The 27163-nt window shown below is 52.1% G+C and overlaps 1 protein-coding gene and 1 long non-coding RNA gene across 3 annotated transcripts in view; one reads left to right on the forward strand and one right to left on the reverse strand.

Moving 5' to 3' along the window:
* Positions 1–1955: 1955 nt before the first annotated feature.
* LOC113601446 (uncharacterized) lies at positions 1956–7871 on the reverse strand. Its single transcript, XR_008299648.1, has 3 exons — positions 7815–7871; positions 4975–5029; positions 1956–4657 (listed from the first exon to the last, which is right to left on the reverse strand). It is a non-coding gene; the product is annotated as an uncharacterized LOC113601446 (long non-coding RNA).
* Positions 4110–27163, forward strand: part of LOC106972183 (cholesterol 24-hydroxylase) — a 32754-nt gene continuing 9700 nt past the window's right edge. Inside the window, exons 1-9 of one of the 2 annotated variants that reach the window (XM_027066597.2) lie at positions 4110–4418; positions 11485–11565; positions 12108–12189; positions 18283–18356; positions 18834–18920; positions 24277–24415; positions 25129–25239; positions 26093–26243; positions 26427–26489. In XM_027066597.2, coding sequence (XP_026922398.1) covers positions 4297–4418; positions 11485–11565; positions 12108–12189; positions 18283–18356; positions 18834–18920; positions 24277–24415; positions 25129–25239; positions 26093–26243; positions 26427–26489 — 910 coding nt within the window. In that variant the 5' untranslated portion in view covers positions 4110–4296. The remainder of the gene's footprint in view (positions 4419–11484; positions 11566–12107; positions 12190–18282; positions 18357–18833; positions 18921–24276; positions 24416–25128; positions 25240–26092; positions 26244–26426; positions 26490–27163) is intronic. The other variant, XM_053224924.1, reaches the window with a different exon arrangement.

The raw sequence follows: 27163 nt of genomic DNA on the forward strand, positions 1-27163 counted from the left end.
GTCTCCTCCCACTGCCCAGCGGTGGCTGACGGGCATCTTCCCCAGTCGTGGGGACATTCCGAACGGTGCTAGGAGCTGGGAGGGCCCATGGGGACTATTCAGGCCGAACAAGCCTGGGGGGCTGAGTGTCTTAGGCCTGTCTCAGATGGGGCTGAGCTGAGACTAGAGCCCAGGGAAGCTGGGGGGCCCTCAGAGCAGGGTAGCCCCATGGCCCTCCCCAGCTGGGCAACCGGAGCTGTTTTTCCCCAAGCCTGGAATTGGGGGCGGGTGGCTCGAAGCAGCCTCTTCCTGGGGCTCCTCCACACTCTGCCCCTCCCTACCCTGTCGAGCCCCCTTTTCATTCCAAGGCCTGAAGGCCAGGATGCCACCAGGTGTGGCCTGGGAAGTGGGGTGCAGGTGACGGGGGGCATCTCCCATTGTACCTCAGCAGTGGCAGCCTGGTGCCACCACGTGGGGCTCCTGGTACCTTCCGCAAGTGGTGGAGTGGTCCAGCCCTCAGCGGGGCCCCGAGTGTCACTGTTGTTTGTGGGACAACTGGGCGCAGCCCCAGGCCCTTCCGCGCCTCTGGATGGGGTGCTGCCCCCCTCCGGTCCCCCACCTCGGGACCCCCCCAGGCTCCAGACAAGGCTTAGGCTTCAGCCTGACTCCCAGCAAGGAGGTTGACACAGGCACACCGCTCCTTAAGTAGTAATACGGGTGGGTGGCTGACGTTTGCTGAGCACCTACTATGTACCAGGCACCGTTTAAAAGTTTTACTTAATATTCAGTCATTCGATCCTCATGTTAACTTTACGAGGCAGGTGTTATGGTCACCTTCCATTGTACAGATGTGGAAACCAAGGCCCAGTGAGGCTTCGTTACTTCCTGAATGTCATACGGCCAACATTAGAAACCAGGCAGTAGGGCTCTGGGGGCGGTCACGCTGCTGCCTAAAGAACGTTGAATTCAGTGTCTCCCCCACCTCCCCTTGGCCCCTGGCATCGTGCAGATGGGGACACAAGCCCAGAGAGAGGCAGAGCCGGGTTCCGACTCCCTGTCCAGTGCTCCTTTTACTCCACTGCCTATGGCTGGCTGCAGAGGGGGTGTTCCCAAGTGACTCTGTCCCCAGGGACTTTGCTCCTGCCTCAGAGTCCTCCTGGTCTCTGGGATAAGGGCTGACCCCAGGGGTCAAGGCTCCCTCTGTTCCCTATCAGCCTCTGCCATCACCCCCTCTAATCGGGTCGGCAGTTAGAGTGCTCTCTCAGAACATGGTCCAGAGAGGGGCTGCTACAGCCCAAGTATCACACAGCTTAGTTCTCGAGTCCCTGGAGCCCAATGCTGCAGGGACATTCCAGGTGTGGCTGAGCACCCCTGATGGGGCCTTGTTTGTTCCTTGTTTACCTGCATCCCTCTCACAAAGCCCCAGCCAGGCCAGGGCGTTCGTCCCGTGTTCAGAGGACAGCCACTTCAGACCTGCATCTCCCTCAACAATTCCCGCTGGGAAACCACTTCCTGTCTGGCGTTCTCAAACTTGAGCAGAAACACTTGTGGGGCTGGTTAAAACACAGGTTGCTGGGGGCCCATCAGAGTTCTTGACTCCGTAAATCTCAGTGGGGCTGAGCATTTGCATTGTGACCCCGGCTGATGCTGAAGCTGCTGGCTTAGGGGCCATACTTTGAGAACCACTGTCTACAGGGCTGTCCAATACTATGCAACCATAATTTAAGATTTTCTAGTAGCCATGTTAAAAAAGTAAAACGAAATCGGTGAAGTGAATTTTAATAATATATTTTCTTTAATGCAGCATATTCAAAAATGATCATGTAACAGTTAATATAAAAATATTAATGAGATTTTTAAAGCATTTTTTATATCCAATCAACCCAGCGTCTACACACACAGAACATATTAACTTGGACTAGCCATGTTTTTTTTTTTTTTTTTATGTTTATTGTTTACCTTGAGAGAGAGAAAGGAGAGAGCATGTGTATGTGTGTGTGTGGGGGGGGGCAGGGTGGAGAGAAAGAAGAGAATCCCAAGCAGGCTCCACGCTGTCAGCACAGAGCTGGACGTGGGGCTTGATCCCACAAGCCGTGAGATCATGACCTGAGCTGAAATCAAGAATCAAATACTCAACTGACTGAGCCACCCGGATGCCTGTGGCCTAGCCATGTTTCACGGGCTGGATTGGCACATGTGGCCGGTGGCTACCATACTGGAAAGCCCAGTCTAAACCTTCCAACGAAGGGCCAGGTGGTTGGCCACATGCTTCCAGGCAGCGCCCTCTGCTGGCAGCTTGTAGTGCTGCCTGCCCAGTGCTGTCTGAGACCCACCTGAGCTTTGGGGTGGCCTGATCACAGGAGAGCTGGGAGAATCGGATGAGATGGCAGTGGGACAGCAGTGGACTTGGTACGTGGGGAGGGGACACTGTTGACTCGCCCGAGTCAGGGACAGGGGTGCTCTATTGACGGAAATGCCAGTTGAGCCATAGTCACATTAAGTCAGAGGTTACTGGTGTTGAGTGATGCACCAGAGAGTAATAACGCCCATGCCTCTCCTGAGCTCTAGCTGCACAGGCTCACAAATGTACCTTGAGGCTCTCCCTATGCCTGCCTCATGTGAGACCCCAGACTGTGCCTAGGGCAGTTTAGGACCTGGCATTGTCCTCAAAAGACAATTGTTGGGAGCCCTCCCTCCAAATTGCCTGCAACCCCTGGTGCTTTCACAGCCCAGGAGGGGCTGTATAACCTGCCCACCCCATCCACCGCTCCAAGCAGGGCCAGCCAGCGGCTGCTTCTCACCGCCACGTGGGGGCGCGGTGGCAGGCCAACGTGCCCCAGCCCTAACCCCCTAACCGTAGACGCGTGCGGCTCCCCAGCTCCCTGCGCCAGGAGGGATGCGCCCAGGCTGCGGTGGTTTGGGGACAGAAATCCTGTCTCTTCTGGGTCCAGCTCTTAAACTGTGTCCCTCTTCGTCACCCTGCAACCCACACACCCCGAAGAATTCTGTCCGTAGTGGGGGCTGTCCCTGGCTGCACCTGGCAAGGAGGTACACGGACCTTCTGTTTCCAGCCCCCCACACCTCTCCGGGACTGGCCCACGAATGAGGCAGGGGAATGTCTCGTTCTCAGGAACTCGGCAGCGTCCATCTTTGGGTGCCTCCTCCCCAGCCCTTTGGAGCTTTATCGGGACCAGGAGTGTGTACACCCGGCCCTTCCCATCCCCTGCTCCCACTCTGGGTGCCCCCCCCCCCCCGCCAGCGTAGGAATGAGACCTAAAAGCGCAAAACTGGCTGCATCTGTGACACCCAGACGGGTGAAGACAAGGTGGTTACGTAAACGGGAGGGAAGTTTAGGTTATTACTTCAGAAATACCCTTTGGCCACGGCGGGCACATTTCTCGCTTTCCCTCGAGGGGCCACCTTGCGCACCCAGACTTTCACGCACTCCAACTCGGGCTCCTTCGGACTGGGGTCAGCGCCTCCGACTTGGCTTTTCCTGGAGGCGCCAAGACGCAGGGAGAGCAGACTCTGGTCCAGCTGTGCGCTCTTCAGTCGCTGACACAGCTTCCCCGTGTCCCCGGGGTCCTCGCCACCTGCCCCGTGGCCCCGCGAGGAGACCAGGAACGCTAGGCGTGGACCCACCAGGCAGGCGGAGCCAGCTTGTGGGGGTTGGGGGTTCCAGAGAGAGGTTTTGGGAACAGTCGGCGCAATACGGACGTTTGGAGTCTGGGATGGGGTTCCCAGGGAGGTTTCAGGGAGAAGGAAAGGGGCCTAGGACCGCGCGCAGAGAACGCGTTTATTTGCAGGCGCCCTAGGGGGCGGAAACAGCCAGCTGGACCTTGCTCTGCCGCCGGGGCAGGAAGCGCGGAGGAAACGGGGTTGCCAAGGACAACGCGTTCTGGGCGGAGCTGCTGCTAGGATAGAGCTTGAGGAGCTGGGGGCGGGACCTGGGGAGGAGGGGGGGGGAGGGCGGAGCGTGGGGGGACTGAGCCAGAAGCGTCATTGTGATTGGAGAAGATCTCATGCTCTGGGCGGGGCCTGAGCGCGGGGGGGGGGCGGTGTTGGGGTTGGGGCGGAGCTAGGGGCGGGGCAGGGGCGGGCGCCGAGAGCTGGAGCGGGTGGCGGAGACGTGGTTGGCCGGGACGGAGAGCCCTGGGAGGGGTCGAGCCGGCAGGGGAGGAGCCGAGAGGGAGTGGGCGGTGCTGGGTCGCGCCGGGCCTGGGGCCGAGGCGGCGCGGCGCTGACAGCTGAGTCGGCTCGCGGCCTCCCGCCCCCTCGGTGCCCGGCCCCGACCCAGGCCTGGCCTGCCCGGGAGCCATGAGCCCCGGGCTGCTGCTGCTGCTCGGCAGCGCCGTCCTGGTTGCCTTCGGCCTCTTCTGCACCTTCGTGCACCGCGCTCGCAGCCGCTACGAGCACATCCCCGGGCCGCCGAGGCCCAGGTGAGCGGGGGGTGGGGGCGGGGGCCTGGATGGGGCGCTCGAATGGGGGGCCGGGGGGCCGCGTCCAAGCCGGCGTCGGGGCCGGGGGTCCAGCCTCGCCGTTGCGCGTGGCCGCTTGGAGACGGCGGCCGGGAGAGGGGCGCTAACTATTCTTAGTAACAAATTACTCACAGCCGCAGCAGCTGGTCCGCGCCCACCGCGCTCTGCTGGGCCCCACAAACGTGATGGCAGCGACAACCCTGTTAGGTAGGCGCTATTGTTACCCCATCGTTCAGACGAGGAGACTGAGGCGCGCAGAGGCAAAGTCATCTGCCCAAGGTCACACAGTTGGTAAGCCTAGATTGAAACCCAGGTCAGCCTTGGCTCTAAAGTGAGCCCTCGTAACTTTGGGACTTTGAATGGGGTCACTCAACCTGAATTGGATCACGTTATACTTGGGTCACATTACCCTTGGTATTTCTGTCCTGGTACATGCTTTTTGCTTCTCCTTAGTACTTCCATTCCATCCTTGTCCCCCACCCCCACCCTCACATACCTCCTCCCACCAGAAGCTTACCTTTCTGAAGCCTAAATCAAATGTGTCATTCCTCTGCTCCAAAAGCTTCCCATCACTGCAGAAGGAAATCGAATTCTAAATTAAGTCCACTCTATGGCCTGCAAGGCCCCTGCTGAGCTCTTAGAACCCACTCTGTACTGTTCTCATCCCCCCCTTTGCTTGCTCACTGCTGCCCCCAGTCTTTCTGCAACCCCCCTCCTGCAGCTGATTTCTCCTCCAGGGTCTTGCTGGAGACCATCCGCTACTGTGTGTAAAGCCCACCTAGCCCCGAACTTCTTATGCGGCCATCTCCCCCGAAGTTGCCTTCTGTTCACTTGTTGACTGTCTGCTCACCTGTTGACTGTGTCTGTCTCCCCCCTTTAGAATGTGAGCCCTAGGAGGGCAGGGTACTGTGTGTTCCCTTGTGTATGCCCGGCTCCTGGCACTTTGCAGATGCTCAATAAATACTTGCTGAATGAATGAACAATGGTATTAGATACACTTTTTAAAACCTCAAGACATGAACATTCTGGAAGGTGTCCACCTCCAGCACAAGCCAGATGACCTGGCATTAGAAGCCTGAATTCCTGTTTGGTGGGTTCGGGAAAGATCTCTATGGCTGGTGACACAGGGAAGCGATATTTCTCCCTGCTGGCTGGCTGTCTTTCCGGGTGCCCTCACCCACCTCTGGTTCTTCCTTTTCCCATGCTTAGCAGCTCTGTCTTCCACGCCACCCAGATGCTTCTTCCCCTCACCTTCCAGATGTGGCTCGAAGGCTAACTCCTCAGGGAGGTCCCACCTGCTTCCATGCCCGAATATATTATGTTCACTTTGTAAACTCTATGTCATTGGAACTATGACATTGGAATAGTTGTTGGGCAACTATTTGTGCAACCTCTTGTTAAGTGTCTGTCTCTCCCATAAGCCCGTGTCTGTCTTGTTCACTGCCATGTCCCTGACACCTTAGCACAGCAGCAGCGGGTACGTGCATATGGATACTCGGTGAACAGTGAGTCAAAGTGGATGGTGGAAATCGCCTACAAGTCCTGTTAGGGACGCTGTCACCCTTTCAAGTTTTCCCCATTGGCCATCGACAGCTTGGGATTGAACGAGCTTTGTGTTTGTTCTGCTGGGTCTCCTGATGATTTTGGGCTTCACGTAAACCCCAATGCTTCAAGCACTGCAGACCTGGTCTGGTCTCTTTGTCTTGAGAAGGCAGAACTGAAATCACGCCCCTCTCTGCCCCTCTCCCATATATTTTTTCTTAATTGCGTTTTCAAAATAAAACTGTGCCCTAAAATTTACCCCTTTAAAGTGTACAATCAGTACTTTTGGGGACAGTGACAGAGTTGTGCAGTCTTGTTCCGGAACATTTTTATCACCCCAAATAGAGACCCAATACCCCTTAGGTGTCACTCCTCACCTCCCCCCACTCCTCACCCCCACCTCCAACCCTAGGCAGCCACGGATCTGTTTTCTGTCTCTAGATTTGCCTGTTCTGGACATTTCATATAAATGGAATCATACGATATGTGGCCTTTTGTGTCTGCCTCCTTTCATTTAGCACAATGTTTTCAGGGTTTATCCATGTAGTAGCCCGTGCCCGTACTTCTCTCCTTTTTACGCCTGAATTCTCTCCTGAGTCCTACACTGCAGAATCTACGTGTGACCTACAGGTGCCTGTGGGCGGGTGGAGGAGTAGGAGGAGGTTAATTACATAATATTTAATTATATAATTATAGCTGGGCTCTTTATTCTGAGGAGGTGAACTGAATGATACATATGCTGTCTGGTGGTCACATCTAAGAGTGCACTAAATGAGAGTTCTGGAACCCTTTCTGGCACAGATCAGATGCTTTTGTATTCAGCGCCTGGACCCTCAAACCATGACTGGCAACACCATGGTTGGCTGAGAAGGGTACATGTCGAGTCTCTGGTGGTAACATTTGCCCCTTGGTGCTTCTGGGCTTTGCCAGCTTTCAGGCAAGGATCCCTCTGCCTTCCAAGGGGCAGCTGCTATGCTTCCCCACCCCCCACCCATCCTCCTCCTTATTCGGCAGGAGTCACCGGGCTGCCCTCTCCTCCAGGATGCCCTCCCGGAGCTCCCCACAGACAACATCCTACTGCAACCATCCGTGTCACAGCCGAAAACTCCGACCCCACGTTCAGATCCCACACAGACACTTGTGGCTTCTTCATTTCTCTGTTGCTGTTCCCAACTTTCCCATCAACCCCCCGCGCTCCTGGTAGCGTGGGATGAATGTAAACTTGGCAACAAGAAGTCTCGCCCTTCCAGGTTTTATTTTAGAACGGTTTTTCCAGTATGACTCCTGGCTGGCACGGGTTTCCTCCTCTGCTCCCTGCTTGTCAAGTTGCCAGAGGTGAGGTCTGTTCAATAAATTGCCCGATGGTTCCTGGCGATGGTGGAGACCCCTTGCCGGCTCTGTTGGGCAGCGCATCCATTTGGAGCCATCGTCGCCCCATTCCACTGGCGCGAGGCAGCCATGGCCCGTCACCCTCGCTCCCGGCAGTGGCCCCCATCCACACCCCAAGCTGTCATGTGGCTCCCTTCATCCCTGTGGCTGGCCTCACCGTGGGCTGTCCGGATGACCTCTTCTCCTTTATTATCCAACACGTTCTCTGTCCTCAGGGAACCTTGATTCCCACTGCGCCAACCGCAGCATTACAGGAAAGGGCATGTGCCGGGGACCGGGCAGGGGAGGGGGGTTTTCACCCTCCTTTCTCTCCCTGGACTGCTCTGTCTTATTGCGCCTACCGACAGGGACATGCCAGGTGGACTTCTCTCAGCCCCCCACCCCAGTCGCAGCATTCCACCATCCCCCAGTCCTAACATCCCTTACCTGTTTGTTTCCAACGCCCGGTCTTCCGGCTCTGCCTTTCCCTCCCCGGTGTCCCCCCGCAGGAACGGGAAGGAATGGGTTTTAGTCCCCTTTCTTGCCGGGCACTGGGAACCTCACGCCTCTCTGTCGCCTTGGCCTTCTTGAGGCGTCACTCACCTTCTTCCCCAAGTGGCATTGGGCCCCAGCGTTGAAGGCGGAGGCTCTCAGACAGGCCTGGTGGGGTGGAGAGGGCCTATCACTCAGGTGTTCAAAACAGAACATCCTCCCCAAGTGCGCAGCTACGGCAGTGGCCACGGTTACTAGGTTATTCTGGAAACACAGCCAGGCGCGCGTGATGTCCACAGGCCATCTTTCTGCAGGTGGGGCATTGTCAGTTCAAAGCCACTCACCCTGAGTGGGCCTCAGCTGCCGGGCGGCCACACTGCCCTCCTTCCTCCCGCATCTGCCCGCCCACTCTTGACGCGGTCTTGCTTCTCCTCAGGCCCCGCCACCTCCCGCTCTGTCCCCACTCTCAGGCTTGATTCCTACCTCCTACCTCCCTGGGTAAATGGAACAGCCTGAGAGAACTTCCTTCCGGGGCTCTGCCACCACAGCCACCCCCTTCCCTGCACCCGGGCCCACACGCCCTTCCCACTGGGACCTAGGTGCTCCCGGCCAAGGAGAGCCGTCCCCTGGGTTCGGCGACCCCGCCCCGCGGGGCTCCTTCTCTCCCGTGTCATCGGCTTCCCTTCTCTCCAGCATCATTCCCATTTTTATATAACATGTTGTAAAAGAACAACCACCCTTCTCTTCCCCTCTCGTTCCCTCCAGCTGCCGCCCCCTTGTCTCTGCACCCCCTCAACAGTCCCCCTGAGAAGGCTGTTTTGGGTCCCCATCCCTCCCTCCCCTCCTGTCTTGGGCCCAACACCCCATCGGGCTCTGGCACCCACCTCTCCCGATCAGCCCACCCTGTTTTGACCAAAGTCCCAGTGATCTCCCTGTAGCTACACACACTCACACACACACACACACACACACACACAGCGGCCCTTCAGTCCTCCCTCGTCTTGCCTGACCCTGGACAAGTCCCTCCCTTGTCCCCTTGGCCTGCTTTCTTCACAGGCTGCCCGCTCCACTCTCCCTCGGCTCTTCTCTGGTGTCTTCTGTTCAGTCTCCCTGGCTGGTTGTCCCTTTGCTGCCTGGCTCAGTCCTCGGGTCCCTTCTCTGTCTACACTCACCCCCTTGTGGTCTAATCTGGCTGCTGGGCTGTAAGGGCTGCCTCTCAGCTGAGGACTGTCACATTTACATCTCTGGCCTTGGCCCCAAGCATTTCCTCACACGCTGCCCTTGGTGCTTTCCTCTGCAAACCTGCCAGGTTCAAAGCCCGACTCCGGATTTAGTCCGCTTGTCTCAGGTTGGTTCCCAGACGTTGATCCTGAGGCAAGAATTGAAACGGGGGCCCCTGGGTGGCTCAGTCGGTTGAGCGTCCGACTTTGACTCGGGTCATGATCTCGCGGTTCGTGGGTTCGAGCCCCGTGTGGGGCCTCTGCACTGATGGTATGGAGCCTGCTTGGGATTCTGTCTTTCCCTCTCTCTCTGCCCCTCCCTGGCTCATGCTCTGTCTTTCTCGCTCTAAAAAAAAAGAGAGAGAAAAAAAAGAAATGTAAGTGGTTTGGGGGGGTTGGGTGGTGATCCCTGTGGGAGTTGGGAATGCAGAGAGAGAGGAGGTCAATAAAAAAAGCCAATAAAGCAAATTACCTCTGGGGGGCCAGTGAGGTGCAACCCCCTGGGGGGGCGCTGAGAGCCGACCCCACCAAGGTGCAGGGCGCAAGGTCATTGGTGGGGGGCTGCTCTGGGGGTGTTGAGCTGGAACTCCTGGCCCGTCCTTCCTGCAGGCAGAGCCGGGAGTCCCAGGCAGTGTCTCCATGCTGCCCCCAAAACCTTCCTGGCTGCGTGAACGAGGGCAGAGGCGGGCCCGATGCGGTCTGCTGCCCTGCAACCAGTCCCTCTTTGGTCCTCCCCACCTTAGGACACGGCAGCTCCACTCATCCTTCCAAGGATAAGGCCAGAAGCCTTGGGGCAGCCTGATACCACCCTCCCACCCTCGTCCACACCCCCAGCAAGTCTGCTTGGCTCCTCCTCCACCTGCCCTGGGAACCCGGCTTCTCACTGGTCTGCGCCCTATCCCCTCCCCCAGCCCCTTGCTGGTGCCCCTGCCTCCACTCCTGCCTCCCACCCACCCCGTTTACTCCCAGCACAGCAGCTGTGAGAGGGAGCCATTGAAAACCCGTCAGACCCTGTCTCTGCTCTGCTCAAGACCCTCCGGTGGCCCTCTGCTTTTCAAGGTCAGAGCAGTGTCGACACCAGCCCGCAAGGCCCTTGGCGATCTGCCCCCTCCCTTGGTGACCCCATCCTGTATCACATCTCCCTCACTCTACTCCAGCCACAGCACCTTCTCACTGTTCCTTGAACTTATCACACACATTCCTACCTTAGGATCTTTGCACCTGCTATCTCCTTTGCTGGAATGCTCTTCCCCCAGGTACCTGGGTAGGCTAGTCCTTCATTTATTGCAGCTCACGTTTACCTTCTTTTTTTTATAAAAAACTTTTTTCGTGTTTATTCAACTTTTGAGAGAGAGAGAGAGAGAGCGCGCGTGCACGCAAGTTGGGGAGGGGCAGAGAGAAAGGGAGACAGAATCCGAAGCAGGCTCCGGGCTCCGAGCTGTCAGCACAGAGCCCGACGCAGTGCTCGAACCCACGAACCGCGAGATCATAACCTGAGTGGGATGCTTAACTGACTGAGCCACCCAAGTGTCCCATGTTACCTTCTTAAAGGGCCATTCCCGACCTGCTTGTAGAAAATGGCATCGCCTACTCCTATCCCCAGCTCTGATTACCTCCCCCTCTGATTTTTCCCCCATCACTCTCCTTCTTTTCTTTTTTCTTTTCTTTTCTCTTCTTCTTCTTCTTCTTCTTCTTCTTCTTCTTCTTCTTCTTCTTCTTGTTAATTCACTCTCTATCTCCAGGAGAAGGTGAGTTCCCCGACTCAGAAAGCCCCACCTGTAGTTTCTGTCACCCGTTCTGGATGGGGTCGTGAGTGAGCTTGACTGGAATAAGCCGTGCAGGAGACAGGAAGCACCTGTCCAGTGTGCCACCAGGTGACGCCAGATAGACTTGTTGACATTCTGTTGATCACCCACCCACGGCGGACTTAGTGTGACCAAACCATCCCCTGGTGAGAAGGACCGTGGGATGCCTTGGTGCCAGCCGCGCAGCCGTGGACAGGTGACCACCTCTCCAGCCTCAGCTGCCCTACCTGTAAGCCAGGTTAACAACAGACCTACCTCCAGGCAGTAGGGGGAGGACAGATGGAATGAGGCCCAGCATGGCGCCCAGCATGTATGTAGTCAGTGTTCAGGGGATGTCTCCAGGTAATTCGGCACAGCACTATGGGACCCTTTCCACACGCCAACCCCTCCCCTCCACACCAGGGAACCCACCAGACCTGTATTTGCATCCTGCCTGCATTCTTACACTGGGTGCCCTGAGCCAGTGCCGTGCCTCCTCGGGCCTCAGTCGTCCCATCTGCAAAGTGGGCCTAATAAGGCCGCCCTCACAGGGTCCTGTGGGGAAGGGAGCACTCTTTAATGGTGACTTCGGGTGATCTTAATGTTTCCCATTTCTTCTAGTTTCCTTCTAGGACACCTTCCCTACTTTTGGAAAAAGGATGAGGTTTGTGGCCGCATGCTCCAAGATGTGTTTTTGGATTGGTGGGTCCTAATTGTCATTTGTTGCCCTTACTCCAGCCCAGGTCCCTCATGGGGCAGCCCCACCCCTTCCCCAGGCCAGCACACACACTCCCGCCTGCCCGGCCAGGTCACTCCCACCCCCGAAGTCCCTCCCCTGAGTGCAGAGGTAGAGGAGGCTGGTTCAGAGGGTAACCTCTGCCTTTGGCAGCTGTGTGACCTGAGACCAGACATCAGAAACTCTGAGCCTCAGTGTCCTTGTCTGTAAGCTGGGTGGGGGGTGTGACTCAGTAACAGTCCTTGTACGTGGTGGTGCTTCACACTTTCCAAAGCATTTCAAAGACACGATATCGCTTGATTCCCAGCAAAATCTTTTGGGTCAAAGGAGGAGTGTAGCAACCCTATTTCATGGGTTTGAAAACTGAGACCCAGTGTGGGATGTGACTCGGCAGTGAGTCCGTGTTAAGCCCCTCCTGGGATGGGACACCCTGATCCTCCCGCTGGGTGGTGATGATATTCACATCTCTGGTCGTTGACAGCCTCCTTTGGGTCATTTTGGTTTCCAGGGCTAAGAAGTACGGACCCGTCGTGCGGGTCAATGTCTTCCACAAAACCTCAGTCATCGTCACGAGCCCCGAGTCGGTCAAGGTAGGAAGCAGAGCAGTTTCTATGGGGAGAGCCCTTCCCTTCCCTTCCCTGGGTTGGGGGCACAAAACTTGACCCCAGAGGCTGTAAGAGAAATGTCTCAGAGTCACCAGCACTCGGGCTCATTTCCCAAGGATCCAAAAGTCAGTGGCATCTTTCTCTCTGAACACCCACCATTTGGGAGTTTTGCCCAAGTGATGTGCACACGTTTAGCTAGCTCACCCCTCTTAGCCTTGGTTCCTTCATCTTCGAGGTGGGATCATAACCCCTCTGTCTCAGGGCTACCATGAGATTTCAATATCAATTGATTCATTTAACAAATGTTTATATCAACACATATTTATTTAACAAGCAAAGGGGCAAAAGATACTTAAACATGTACTTCTTTACTTCCCGATTATGAACCCATTTAATCCTCACGGGGGTAGAGACTGTTATCAGTCCCCATTTTAGAGATCAGGATACTGAGACGGTCAGCACTGATTGGTCTGGACTACGTGGAGGGCGGTGCCTGCGATCTGGGGACTAAGAATGGCCCTCAGATCGTTTACCTTGGACTTGGCTGACGTGGGCTCAAGTCTAGGCTCTGTCACCACTCTGGGCCTCAGTTTCCTCATGTGTAAAATAGGGATGATGCCTCTTACAGGTGGCAAAATAGCATGTTTGAGCCATCTAGCCCATGCCTGGCACACAGCAGTTGCTCAATAAGTGATGGTGCTCTTTTTCTCACAGTGGGTACTCAGCAGAGTGAGCCTTGGCATGACAGGGAGAAGATGCAACTTAGGGTCCAGATCAGGAGAAAAGCCGAACAACCACGGTGTCTCTAAAAGGATGTAACAAATACTTTTTTTGTAAAGCTTAATTTTAAGTGTAGACACAGTTTAAGATTTTTAGGGGCACCTGGGTCTCTCAGTCGATTAAGCATCTGACTTGTGAGGTCACAATCTCACGGTTTGTGGGTTCGAGCCCCACGTCGGGCTCTGTGCTGACAGCTCGGAGCCTGGAGCCTGTTTTGGATTCTGTGGCTCCCTCTCTCTCTGTCCCTCTCCTGCTCTCTCTCTCTCTCTCTCTCTCTCTCTCTCCAAAATAATAAATAAACATTAAAAAATTTTTTTTAAGATTTTTAAAGCATGCTACCAAAAGCCATACACAAAGACCTTCATGATGCTCAATGAGAAAAGTTGAACAATATATATTAATATGATGCATTGCATGGATTAATTTTCAAGTGTTAAACCAACCTTGCATTCCAGCTCTCATGATACAATTTGCTCATCTTCTAAGAGTTTTTGTTTTTATACTTGTCTTGTTTGGGGATCAGATTAATAGGCTTCACAAGATGAGTTGGGAAATGTCCCCTCTCCTCTATTTTCTGAAGGAGTTTCTATGGGGTGGTGTTATTCCTTCCTTTAATGTTTGATAGGATTCACCAGTGAAGCCATCTGGGCCTGGCATTTTCTCTGATGGAAGTGCTTTTTGTTTGTTTTAATTACTCAATTTATTTAATTGATTTATGGCCATTCAGAGTTGCTATTTTTCTTGGGTTTGGTAATTTATGTCTTTATTTATTTGTTTATTTATTTATTTATTTATTTATTTATTTATTTAGAGACAGAGACAGCTCAAGTTGGGGAGGGACAGAGAGAGAGGGAGAGAGAGAATCCCAGACAGGTTCTGTGATTCAGTGCAGAGCCAGATGAGGGGCTTAAACCCACCAAGCTGCGAGATCATGGCCTGAGCTGAACCCATCCAGGCACCCCTGTGATTTGTGTCTTTCAAGGAATTTGCCCATTTCATCTAATTAAAATTCTTGGTATCAAGTTGTCCATAATATTTATTGATTTCCTTTTTCATGTCTCCTGGATCTGTGGTGATATCCCTTCTTTCATTCCTACAAATAATTTGGGCTTTCTTTTATTTTCTTAATCAAGCTAGCAAAAGGCTTATCAATTTTATTTATCTTTTCAAAGAACCAGCTTTTGGGTTTATTGCAATTCTCCATTGTTTGTCCATTTTCTACTTTATTGATTTCTGCTCTTTATTATTTCCTTCCTCTATTCGTTTAGGGTTTAATTTATTCTTGTTCAAATTTTTAAGGTGGGAGTTTAGAAAATTGATTTTAGACCTGTTTCTTTTCTAATATAAGCATTTAAATCTATACATTTCCTTGTAAATACTACTTTAGGGACAAATGTACCACACATTTCAATATGTCGTGCTTCTTTTTTCATTCAGTTCAAAATATTTTCTAACTTCCCTTGTGATTTCTTCTTTGAATCAGGGATTATTTATATGCATATTGTTCACTTTCTAAATATTATGATATTTACAAATATATTTCTGTTATTGATTTCTAATTTTATTCTGTAAGGGCAGATGAAATACTTTTCATGATTTCAATCCACATAAAAAAATTGAAGCTTGTTTGATGACCTAGCACATGGTCTATCTTGGTGAATGTCCATGAGTACTTCAAAAGAATGAATATTCTGTAATTGTTGAAGGGAATATTTCAGAAATGTCAACTAGATCAAGTTGGCTGATAGTGTTAGTCGAATCTTTTAAGTCCTCACTAATTTTCTGCATACTTGTTCTAGCAATTATTCTGAGAGGAATGTTGAACTCTCCAACCACAATCATGGGTTTTTCTATTTCTACTTTAGGTTGTACCGATTTTGCTTTATGTATTTTGAAGTTCTGTTATTAGGTGTGTACACATTTAGGATTAATATGTCTTTGTGATGAATTGTGTGATTTATTTTTAGAAATGTCCCCTTTATCCTTGGTAATATTCCATTTCCTGAAGGATATTTTGTCTGGTGTTAATATAGCCACTCCAGCTATCTTCTGCTTAGTGTTGCTTCGTATATCTTTTTACCATCCTTTTACTTTTAACCTATCTGGGTTTTTAGATTTAAAGTGGGTTTCCTATAGATAGCATATAGTCTGGTCTGGTTGCTTTATACTGTCTGACAATCTCTGCCTTTTAACTGGAGTGCTTAGGTCATTTACGTTGAATGTAATTATTGATATGGTTGGGTTTAAATCTACCACGTGGCTGTTTTTCCTCTGTCCTGTTGTTCGTTCCCCTCTCTGCCTTTCCTGCCTTCTTTTGGATTGAGTATGTTTTAGTATTCCACTTTATCTCCACTATTTGATTATTGGCTCTCTTTCTTTCTCTTTTAGTGGTTGTCCTAGGGTTTATAGTATAATCTTTAACTTATATCAATCTACTATTTTATCTCTGTCTGCTTTTAAGGTTTTCTCTTTATCACTGGTTTCAGAAATTTGATTATGATCTGCCTTCATGTACTTTTTCTTGTTGTTAATTCTATGTAGGAGTCTTTGCACTTCCTGGATATGTGGGTTCCTTGACCACATTTGCAATACTTATAATAAATGTGTTAAAGTTCTTTTCTGCAAATTCCATCATCTCTATTATTTCTGAGCCTGGTTATAGGTAGATCTTTCTGCTCTTTGACGTGTCTAGTGATTTTATGTTGGCCCCTGGACATTGTGCATTGTACACTGTTGAGTTCTCAGTTTTGTTTTATTCCTTTAAAGAGTGCTGGAATTCATTCTGGCAGATGGTAAAGTTATTTGTGTAGATCAGTCTGATCCTTTCCAGGTTTGCTTTGAGGCTTTTGTAGGGTTGACTTAGGGTTGGCTTTTACTCTAGAGCTAGTTAAGCCTCACTACCAAGGAGTGACTCTTTCTTCTGGGGGCCGCTAATAAAGGGCTTATGTCTGAAGTTTACCTCTGGCCAGTGGGAACTTAAACAGTTCTTGGCCTGTGTAAGCTCTGAGAACTGTTCAGCCTGTAGTTACTCGGTAATTCTCCTTGTCCCAAAAGTTGTTTTTAACTCAGCTTTGTGTCCATGGTGCATGTACACAGGCTGGTATTCATTCAGAGATGTAGGGGATCCCTATGCAGATTTCTGCACAGGAGCTCTTTCTCTACATGGCTCCCTCCCCTCAGGTCCTCTGCCATACAAGTTCTAGCCTCCTCTTGTATGTCTGGACTCTGATCTGTCTCATCAAATGGGAAAGCCTACAGGGCTATATTTGAGTTTCATCTTTTAGTGCCTTTATCCTGAAATTGCAGAAAGCTAGAGTAATCTTCGGTCATAGGTCTCATATCTTTTTTTTTTTTCCTTTTCCTTCTTTTAGGATTCACAATCCTGCACTTCCTGTTGCTCGGTGTCTGAAAACAGACATTTCATGCATTATGCCTATTTTTCTGATTACTTATGGCAGGAGGACAAGTCCCCAGCAGTTATCCCATAGTGGGCAGAAGTGTGCTGCCAGTGTGGACAGCAGAGAAGGTGCTGGGGGTGCCCCCATGCACTCCTCACATCCCAGAGCCCAGCTCACTGGGCCTTCAAAGGATCCCCAGCCCCAGGGACAACAGGCATGGGGACCCTTGACTTTGGGGGCACCTGATTAGAGCCTGTGTTGAGGCTGCTGTGCCTCAGTGTGGGGACTCCTCACTTTAGGTTGGGAGGGTTGGTCCAGACCTTGGACAATTTAGGAATGTTTGAGAGGGACCTGGGAGGTGGGTCTTTACTGCCATGGGGATGGGGCCTGCAGGCATGGGGAGTGAGGAAAGTTCGTTTACAAATGACAGTGTTTGGGTGGGGGTGGGGTTCTCAGGATGTGGCTCATGCCCCAAGGTCAGCCATTTTGGGGGGTTCCTTTTAGCTAAAAGATTGATATTAGATCCCTGAGCTAAGCTCCCAGATACCAGAAGCCCCTGGATTCATGTACAATGGAGATACCATCTTCCTGCTTCCCAGTGCCCACAGGATGAAGCTCAGGGTGCCAGAAGGCAGGCCTCTGGGATCCAGCCCCCGCTCATGCCCATCCCTACCTCTCATTCTGCCTGAATGCAGCAAGTGGCCTGGGCTTCCCCTGGCTGGATCACAGCCTTCTCTTCCCTCTCTGCCATGGCAAATTGCTGCTGGGATTCAAATCCTGTTTCCACCATTCACCATGTGTGTGACCTTGGGCTAGTTTTAAATCTCAGTTTCTCTGGGGCGCCTGGGTGGCACAGTCGGTTAAGCGTCCGACTTCAGCCAGGTCACGATCTCGCGGTCCGTGAGTTCGAGCCCCGCGTCAGGCTCTGGGCTGATGGCTCGGAGCCTGGAGCCTGTTTCCGATTCTGTGTCTCCCTCTCTCTCTGCCCCTCCCCCGTTCATGCTCTGTCTCTCTCTGTCCCAAAAATAAATAAAAATGTTGAAATCTCAGTTTCTCCATCATATGTAGGATGAGCATAAACACAGCACCCACATCTTAGGATTGACTGAGCACTAAATGAGCTACAGGTGCTGTTGTGCACCTGACATTTACGGGGCACGTGCTGTGTGACAGGCACTTTTCTCAGCACTTTTCAAGTAGAACAAATTTACCCTTTGCAGCAACCTCCCCAGAATAACTTGCCTGTGGTCATGAAGTGAGTCCAGGGCAAAGCCAAGATGGTGAGCCCAGATCCAAATTCAAGCCAGCTGACTCCATGGCCTGAGCTGTTAACCCCTGGGCTATGCTGGCTCAAGAGCCATCAGCTAATGTTATTATTGCTACCATCTGGCTTGTGGCGAGGCAAGTTGGTCCTTCCTCCAGGAAGCCTTCCTTGGCTTCCATGGCTGGGTTGGCACTAACAGCCCCTGAACCTGTGCCAAGTGTGTCTCCTGTGTCCCAGAACCCTCCCTCTGGGCTTCTCCCCTTCCCTATTCTGGTTTCAGAGCAGCACCTGCATTTTCTTGTTCTCACTGCTTTAGAAGGTGGTGCGGTACAAGATCTGTGCATGGGCATGGAAGTGAGGACCCCCCACAATGCCACTCCAGCTGAGTGGCCACAGGAATATCACTTCACCCCTCTCTGCCCCACTTTCCTCACCCCCAAGCAAGATGCTATTGCTTGAAGACAGGACTTCTGGAAGGTTAGGTGGGATTGCACGGAATGAGGTGTTCACACCACAACTGGCACCCGGTCAGTGGTGATTGTTGGGGCGTGTTTCACAAGAGTCCAGAAAACTGCTGAATCCTTTGCTTCGTCTCATGGGTACATGAGCTCACGTTGGCTTTTTGGGGATGTTTAGAAGTTCCTGATGTCAACCAAGTACAACAAGGACTCCAAGATGTACCACGCAATCCAGACCGTGTTTGGCGAGAGGTAAGGCATGCAGAGGGGCTGGGGGAGAGGCCAGGAATGCCTCTGGCTGCAAGCAGACAGCCCATGGGGCCCAGGGCATTGGGTGTAGCATGAAGACCAAGGCCCTGGCTATCAGTCACACCACAGGTGCCCCATAAATGGTGGCTGCTGCTCTCGTCATTATCACCTGCCTTCTCCTCTTTCCCCTGTGGATAGCAGGCGGGAGTGTGGGGGTTGCAAGGTTGGTGCACATGATCACCCCCATTTCTTTTGTATTTCTTTTATTTTTTATTTTTGGTAAAATTCACAAAATTCTTCATTTTAACCACATTGGGCTTACAGTTCAGTGGCATTTGGTCCATTCACAGTGTGGTGTAACCATCACCACTGTGTAGTTCCGGAATATTTCCATCATCCCCAAAGCTGACCCTGTCCCCATCAAGCCATCGGTCCCCCTGTCCCTTCCTGTTTCTCACATCAAGCATTTGTCTCCCCCAGACTGTTTGGCCAAGGTTTGGTGTCAGAATGTGACTATGAGCGCTGGCACAAGCAACGCAGGGTCATGGACTTAGCCTTCAGCCGCAGGTGAGTGTATCCAAGAAGGCGGGTCTTGGGAAAAGAGAGGTCTTCACCGGAGGGGGCCTCGCCCAGGCTGAAGGTAGAGGGGAGAGCCAGGCAGGCTGCTGGGGGGACAAGGGGCTAGCCATCAAGGGCTGAGTAACACTGATGCCTGGGGATGGGGTCTTTTTCCCCCCAAGAACTTCCCTGCTCAGACCTCATCACTCCTCCTCTGGCTTTTTATTTTCCTTATTAGCGTTCTCATTGGTAGTAACATTTTATTTTTTAATAACTTTTTATTTATTTATTTATTTATTTATTTATTTATTTTTGAGAGAGAGAGAGAGAGAGAGAGTATGATATGAGTGGGGGAGGGGCAGAGAGTGAGGGAGACAGAGGATCTGAAGTGAGCTCCCCGCTGACACAGCCCCCATATGGGTCTCAAACTCACAAACTGCAGGATCGTGACCTGAACCAAAATCAGATGTTCAACTGACTGAGCCACACAGGTGCCCCTAAATAACTTTTATTGAGATGGGGTTTTTATAACATATATTTTCCCTACTTATCCACAAAATGGAACAACCATCACCGCAGTCAAATTTAGCACATGTTCATCACCCCAAAAAGCAGGCACTCCCCATTTCCCCTCAATGGGCTCAGCCCTGGGCAACCATTAATTTATTTTTCATTTCTATGGATTTTCGTATTCCAGACATTTCTTGTAAATGGACTCATACGACATTTCTTTTGTGTCTGGCTTCTCTCACTCAGAGAGAAGGTTTTCAAGGTTCATCCATGCTAAAGCCTCTTTCAGAACTTCACTTTTTAAATTGCCAAATGAAATTCCATTGTATGGACATACCACATTTTGCTCGTCTATTCATCAGTTGGTAGACATTTGCGATGTTTCCAATCTTGGCTGTTTCAAATAATGCTGCCATGAACATTTGTGTACAAGCTTTTGTGTAGATGTATGTTTTCACTTCTCTTGAGTGTGTACATACCTAGGGATGGGATTGCCAGGTCATAGGGGAACTCTGTGCTTAACATTTTGAGGAAGGTTATCTTTTAGTTGGATATAATTTCAAATTTACAGAAAAATTTCCAGAACAGTCTAAGCTACTTCTATATATCTTTTACCCAGGTTCGCTTATTGTTTATTGTTTAAATCACCATTTGTTTTATCATTTCTTCTGGATGTGCATATATAAACATATTTATCATTCTTTGTGTGTGTGTGTGTATATTTACAATTTTTTAATATAGTGTACTTTTAAAACCATTTGAGAGCAAGTTAGAGACATTGTGATCCCTTCCCTTAAATACTTATTTCCTAAAAACGTGGATATTATTTTGGATGTCAGTTATCAAAATGAGGAGATTTAACATTAATCCAATACAGTTATCTAATCTACAATCCGCATTCGAGTCTTGTCATTGTCCTTGTCATTATAGCTATTTTTTTCCTTGTCTGAGGTCCAACCCCGGATCACAGGTTACACTTAGTTCCCACATCTCATAAGCCTCCTTTGTTCTGGAACAGATCTTTGTCTTTCCCTGACTTCCCTGATTTTAAGATTACAGGCCAGTTTTGTAGAATGTCCATCAATTTTGTGTGTCTCAGGTTATGCCTTTTTGGCAGGAATGGCACAGAACTGGTGTTGTGTCCTCAGGGCATCATATTAGGAGACCTGCGTTGTTGACCTGCCTCATTGCAGGAGATGTTAACTTCACTCACTTGTCAGAGACAGCATCCTCCAGGTTTTTCCACCATTAAGTTACTAGTTAGTGCATAATCTGTGGTTGACTATATCTGACTATATATACATAATCACATAGACTTTCATCACAACCTCCCTGGCCTCCCTACCTCCTCCAATGCATCACCTCACCACCCCTGGGGAGATCTTGCTAAAATTCACATCACTTTCCTATCCTGAAGCCTTCAAAGGCTCCCTATCACATGAAAGATGAAGGTCAGATTTCACCCACCCCCAGTCTGGCCTCCAGACCCCTCCAGCCTTTGTACCCTCTTTCCTCCATCTTTTGGGACATCTGGGCTCTTTCTGGCATCTCTGCCTATGTCCTTGCCTTTCTCTCTGCCTTGTGTGCTCCCCTGCAAAATTCCTGTGACTCCTTTGATACCCAGCTAAGATGTCACTGTTAGGGAGCCGTGGTCCCTGATCCTCTGAGGCTGAGTTTATGCCTCCAGCATGGCTCCTGTCACACCCACTGCAATGATTCTCATTCAGCCCACCTTCGCCACCAGACTGTGGGCAGAAGGCAGAAGACGCACCCTGTCCCTGGACTCCTGCGCTCAGCACAGCACCTGGCCCTTTGTGAACTCTCCAGGAAGTCCATAGCGTGAATGAAAATATGAGTGAAATAATGAATTGGGATAGTCTTGTCCTCACTGGAAAGTTGCCAGGAGTGAGAATGAGGAGGAACAGACTAGAAAGAGGCCTTCAATTAATACATTCTTGTGCCAAGAGCCAGGGTTACAAGAGCCAGCCGAGGTGATATAGCTGCTGCCCGCAGGAAGCTTTGAGGCTATAGATTCTAGCCAGCTGACTTCCTGCAGCGGTCATGACATTAATACCAGCATCTCTGTCTTGGTGAACCATCCCCAGCACGTAGGAACTCACATTCGAACAGCACTTTGTGTTTTATTAAGAGCTTTCATAGGCGTTTTTATTTAAAAATTTTTAAATTGTGTTAAGATACACATACCGTCTGGCTCATTTTTATGTGCACAGTCCATGGCACCAAGTATGTTCACGCTGTTGGGCTGATGTCACCACACATTTTTATTTGTGTCTCACAATAAGGTAATCATCTAAGAGATGGCTGTTTTATTAGAAAGGCAATGTTCACAAAGTTGTATGAAGAAGCTCTGGGAGCCCGCTTGGTTGTGTTTGTGACCGTGGTAGAGTTCTTGGTGAATCCGCCTTCACCGGTGAGAAAATAGAACCCTCTGGTGAGTGTCCTCCCCAGCCATTATCTACGCAGAACATCATCATATACTCTTAATAAAATCATGACCATAAATTGCCAGTTTCTGCTTTTCTAGATTACTAGTTTTACTGGAAGGCCTTGGTCTCAACCATTTCAATAAAAACAAAACAAAACAGGGGCGCCTGGGTGGTGCAGTCGGTTAAGCGTCCGACTTCAGCCAGGTCACGATCTCGCGGTCCTTGAGTTCGAGCCCCACGTCGGGCTCTGGGCTGATGGCTCGGAGCCTGGAGCCTGTTTCCGATTCTGTGTCTCCCTCTCTCTCTGCCCCTCCCCCGTTCATGCTCTGTCTCTCTCTGTCCCAAAAATAAATAAACGTTGAAAAAAAAAATTAAAAACAAACAAACAAAAAACAAACAAAACAAAGGGGTTGGGATTTTACCATACTACAAACACTCCAGCCCAACATTTTATATCTGTCACGTCCACAAGAGATTCAGTGGTAGTGTGACAGTCAGCCATGCGCCACCCAAACAGTCAACCTTTTCAAAAAAGACAACTACAAATAATCTCACGTATAAATATATACTTGCAAAACCATGTAAGTGTCCTGGAGAAGTCGACTAGCTACGGAAGCACGTACAGGGGCTACTTGAGGCTTTAAGAGACATTTTCCTGGGAAAGTGGCTTTCGGGTATCCATCTGGAGAGCGGGCAGGTGTGCGAGTAGTAACAGGGCCTAGGGATGGAGGGTGGGAGGACAGAGACCCCCAGCAGAGGGGACAGCATGTGCAAAGACCCTGAGGTGGGAAGGATCGTTGTGCTGCGGAGGCACTAAAAGGCCATGGTAACAGGAGACAGAGCTGCAGGTGGGCATCAACGTGACAAACCCCCTCTGTGTCCACGTAAGGATGTTCCCCACACTGTTCAGAGTGACAGGTGCTTTGGGGTGTTTTCGGTTGGCAAGGGACTGGAGCAGAGTGATGCCTTCAGTAGAGGCCACCGAGGGTGAACCCTGCAGGTGCTGGGTGGGGGCTGGGCAGCAGTGAGCAAGAATGCTGGGGCCCCACAGAGCCGGGAGCCAGGGCAGGACCGGTGGACGGGCAATGAAGAGTGATTTTCTTTCCTGATTAAAAATTCCCCTTCCTCCCATTTTCTCTAAGAACCTCTTATTTGGAAACCATTTCAAATTTCTGAATAAGTTTCAAGAATAAGAATAGGACAAAGAGGGGCGTCTGGGTGGCTCCGTCAGTGAAGCATCTGACTCTTGGTTTTGGCTCAGGTTATGATCTCGCGGTTCGTGAGATCGAGTCCCATGTCGGGCTCTGCGCTGACAGCACGGAGCCTGCTTGGGGTTCTCTCTCTGCCCCTCCCCTGCTCAAGCTCGTGCTCTCTGTCTCAAAATAAATAAATGAACTTAAAAACAATTAAAAAAAGAAAGAGGCGCCTGGGTGGCTCAGTCGGTTGAGCATCCGACTTCGGCTCAGGTCATGATCTCGCGGTCCGTGAGTTCGAGCCCCGCGTCGGGCTCTGTGCTGACAGCTCGGAGCCTGGAGCCTGCTTCGGATTCTGTGTCCCCCTCTCTCTCTGGCCCTCCCCCGTTCATGCTCTGTCTCTCTCTGTCTCAAAAGTAAATAAACGTTAAAAAAAAATAAAAAAAAAAAAGAAAGAATAAGAGAAATAACACCCCCTACCCTTTACCCAGATTGGTAACATCAAAAATCACTTCTGATTACAAAAGCAACAGGTTTTCTTAGTAAAAGTTCAGAAACGCGTAATGCACCAAGAAACAACCTCCCTTCTCTCCCTTCCTCGGGGTCACCATCTCTTGTGAGTTTGGAGCGTGTCCTTCCATACTTCTCCCTAGGCTCTGTGTTCGGGTGACGAGCCGGGGTAGCTGTCCCCGGGCCAGGAGTGCTGTGGGTAGGGAGTTCGGGGTCCGAGGACTCATTTCCATGCAGAGTTGGGGGCTGTGATTGCTCAGGGACAGGGAATGAAATGGGAAAGCAGGCTGCAGGTGGCGACCGGGACAGGGCAGGTGAGGAGAGTGGGCGGTGCGAGCAGAGGGGTCCATGGCTGGGACCCCAGTGAGCCCGTCCTGAGCTGCAGGGGGCGCCCAGAGGCCTCTCTTCCCTTCCCACCCTGTGTCGCCTGGAGTCCCTCCACTGCCACGATCACTGGAGGTCAGAGCTGAGGGGCCCCGTGGCAAACGACCCGTGGCACCATCCAGGCAAAGGCAAAGGGACAGCGTTCATCCTGAGGGGGATGGTGAAGCCCCAGGGCTTGGTTTGATGACTGCAACCCCAACCTGGGAGCCAGGCCTCAAGGGACGGCCACATCTACTCTGCCCACTGGTCCCCCCACATAGAGGGGCCGCGGGATGACTGGGCTGGTCCTGGAGGCCCCTGACAGCTGTGCTGTTTCCCCAGCTCCCTGGTCAGCTTGATGGAAACGTTCAACGAGAAGGCGGAGCAGCTGGTGGAGATTCTGGAGGCCAAGGCAGATGGGCAGACCCCTGTGTCCATGCAGGACATGCTGACCTGCACCACCATGGACATCCTGGCCAAGGTGACCGAAGCACGGCGGGCCCCGGGAGGGGGCGGTGCCACCCGGGGCCCATCACTGCTCCTCCCTCTGTCTTCCCTTTCCTTGCGCTCGCCCTCCCTCCTGCTCCCCCAGCATCGGCCCCTTCTCTGGGTGGGGAGCCCCCTGTCTCCTCGAACATTCGAGACCACAGCAACGAATGCACTCTCCAGACGCCGGACGCCGAACGGTGTGGGGACCGGCCTGTGTCTGGTCAGTGGCAGGAGCAGGATTGGGTCTCAGGGCTGCCTGGCTCCCGGCTCGAAGCCTACCTCCCCCTCGGCGCCTGCCCTGGGTCTGGCTTGGCTCTGCACCTGGCAGGCTCAGCGGTGGCCCAGGGACCCCCAACACGGTTAGGCAGCCCCGGCGGCTGGAGTACAGGCACAGTGAGTCATTGTCGCTCTACAGCTCACTGGGAGGCTGGGTGCAGAGGGGCCACCAAGGAAGGCTGCATTTCAGGGCAAATGCATTTGTCATGGAAGGAAGCCAAGGGTGGTGGGGTGGCTACTGTGTGCCCCGTAGTCGTCACCGCATCCCACGGGGTTGGAGTCGTTGTGGGTCAGGGCCCATGCCGCCTGCACATGAGCCCTTGGTGCAGGGCCTGGGTCTCTAGCTGAACGGCCCCAGGCTCCATGCTGGGTCTTCCAGTCTTCCCACCCCCCCCCCCAGGGATGACCTCGGCCCCCTCTCTCCCCCAGGCAGCTTTTGGGATGGAGACAGGCATGCTGTTGGGTGCCCAGAAGCCTCTGTCCCGGAAGGTGAAACTGATCCTGGAGGGCATCACTGCATCTCGAAACACTCTGGCGAAGGTAACATCTCCACACCCCCTCTGAGGACCAGCCACCATAGCTCTGTGCTAATTTGCCAGAGCACCCCCTCCAGGGACCTTTTTCCAGAATGGGTTTGGAGTTCCGGTGTGACCCAAGTGACTTCCGCATCAGTTAGGATCTGCGTAGATCGCCGCAAGGAGAGACTCAAACTCAAGGTGGTTTGAGTAAATCAGGAGTCCGTCTTTCTCTCACGTAAAATGACCCTGAGGCAGGCAATCCAGGATGGCTGCGATAGCGCCCCAATGTCAGATGTTTGTGGAATTTTCTAGCTTTCTGTTCCACTGTCCCCAGCACATCACCTCATTGTTATAAGATGGCTGCGGCAGCTCCAGCCATCACTTCCTTGTTCCAGGCATGAAGGAGGGAGAAGGGAGAAAGGTGGTACTCGAATGGATTCCCAGACAGATGCCCAGGGCCCTTTCCTGTTCTCTGGGACTTCAGCCTCTGGGCTTGGAGCCCCCTGATGCCACCCCATCTTTTTCAGCAGTTGATTCCCTCTGGCCATGGCTTCCTCCTTCCACGCGGTCCTAGCCACCTGCCCCCTTCAGGGGTCCCTTGTTACTTTCCGGTGCGATGTGGATCTTTCAAGGCATCTTTCCCATCCTATCTAGGGATTTGGAGCAGGAAGGGGAAGTCGATGCTCAGGCTCAGCCTGCCACCTTGGTCTAGTCTCCTCGGCTGCTTTATCTTTTCTAGAATTTTCTCACAATCTTCCCACCTCCCGGCTTGCCAGTGTTGCTGTGGGTCTCTAAAGTCGTTTCGGAGCTGGGGGAGCGGGAGAGGGAGACACACGTGCTCGGTTGGCGCCCTGAGCGGGAGCTCTCTCGTTCAGTTCATGCCAGGAAAGTGGAAGAAACTCCGAGAGATCCGGGAAAGCGTTCGCTTCCTGCGCCAGGTTGGCAAGGACTGGGTCCAGCGCCGCCGGGAGGCCCTGAAGCGGGGGGAGGACGTCCCCGCCGACATCCTCACACAGATCCTCAAAGGTTCGAGGGCGCCCGCGGGGACCTTGGGAGGGCCGGGCATCAGGGTGCCACCCGTCAGGGTGACTGATCACCCCTGACTCCAGGTCTGGCTTCTGGGGAGAAGGACATTTGGTTCTCTGCTGAGCTATGGGGAAAAGGGGCGAGGGGTGTGAGTGTCACCCTGACACCCTCCTTGTCTTCCAGCTGAAGAGGGGGCCCAGGATGATGAGATCCTGCTGGACAACTTCGTCACCTTCTTCATTGCTGGTTGGTAGCTCCAGTGGCGACCGGGGGCTCAGGGCTTTGCAGAAACGGTGGGAACCAGGCATCCCCTAAACTCTGACTCTGGGAGATTTCTCGGGCTGTCTGAGCAGCAAAGTTCTGCCGCAGAATGGAGGGGCTGGGGTAGAGGAACAGAAGGCCTCTCTCTGCTCAAGGAGGTCCAGGAGGCCCCCTCGGCGGCCGCTGACCTGGCAACGCAGGCGGCAACTGTGACAGGTCGTGACACTGCCTTTTGGGGCTCAGGAGAGGTTGACCGTGTGCACTCAAGGCTCCATCCGGCTCAGAATTTGTGGGGCAGAGGCCTTTATTAGACCAGCGCAAAAAGACACCCCAAGCAACTTCATTCCTTTGTTCGTGAGCTATTTCTTGAGCATCTTTCTTTATCTAGAAAACTCCTCCTTCGGCGATCCCTTGAGTGCCTCCTCCTCCTCCGGGAAGCCCTCAGTGATTGCCCAACTGCATCGGGCTCCCAGTTCGGAGCTCTGCATGGTGCCCAGAGCTCTTCTCTGCCCCCAGGACTCACAGGTTCTAGATTCTAGAAGGTTCTAGAAGGTTCTAGATTCTAGAAGGTTCATCTTCCTCACCGGGTTGCATGCTTGATGTAAACCAGGGGTTATGCCCTGCTCCCTGTGTGTTCCCGGCGTCCAGTGCAGCACGGA

The sequence above is a fragment of the Acinonyx jubatus genome, chromosome B3 (genome assembly GCF_027475565.1).
Source record: "Acinonyx jubatus isolate Ajub_Pintada_27869175 chromosome B3, VMU_Ajub_asm_v1.0, whole genome shotgun sequence".
Classification (NCBI taxonomy): domain Eukaryota; kingdom Metazoa; phylum Chordata; class Mammalia; order Carnivora; family Felidae; genus Acinonyx; species Acinonyx jubatus.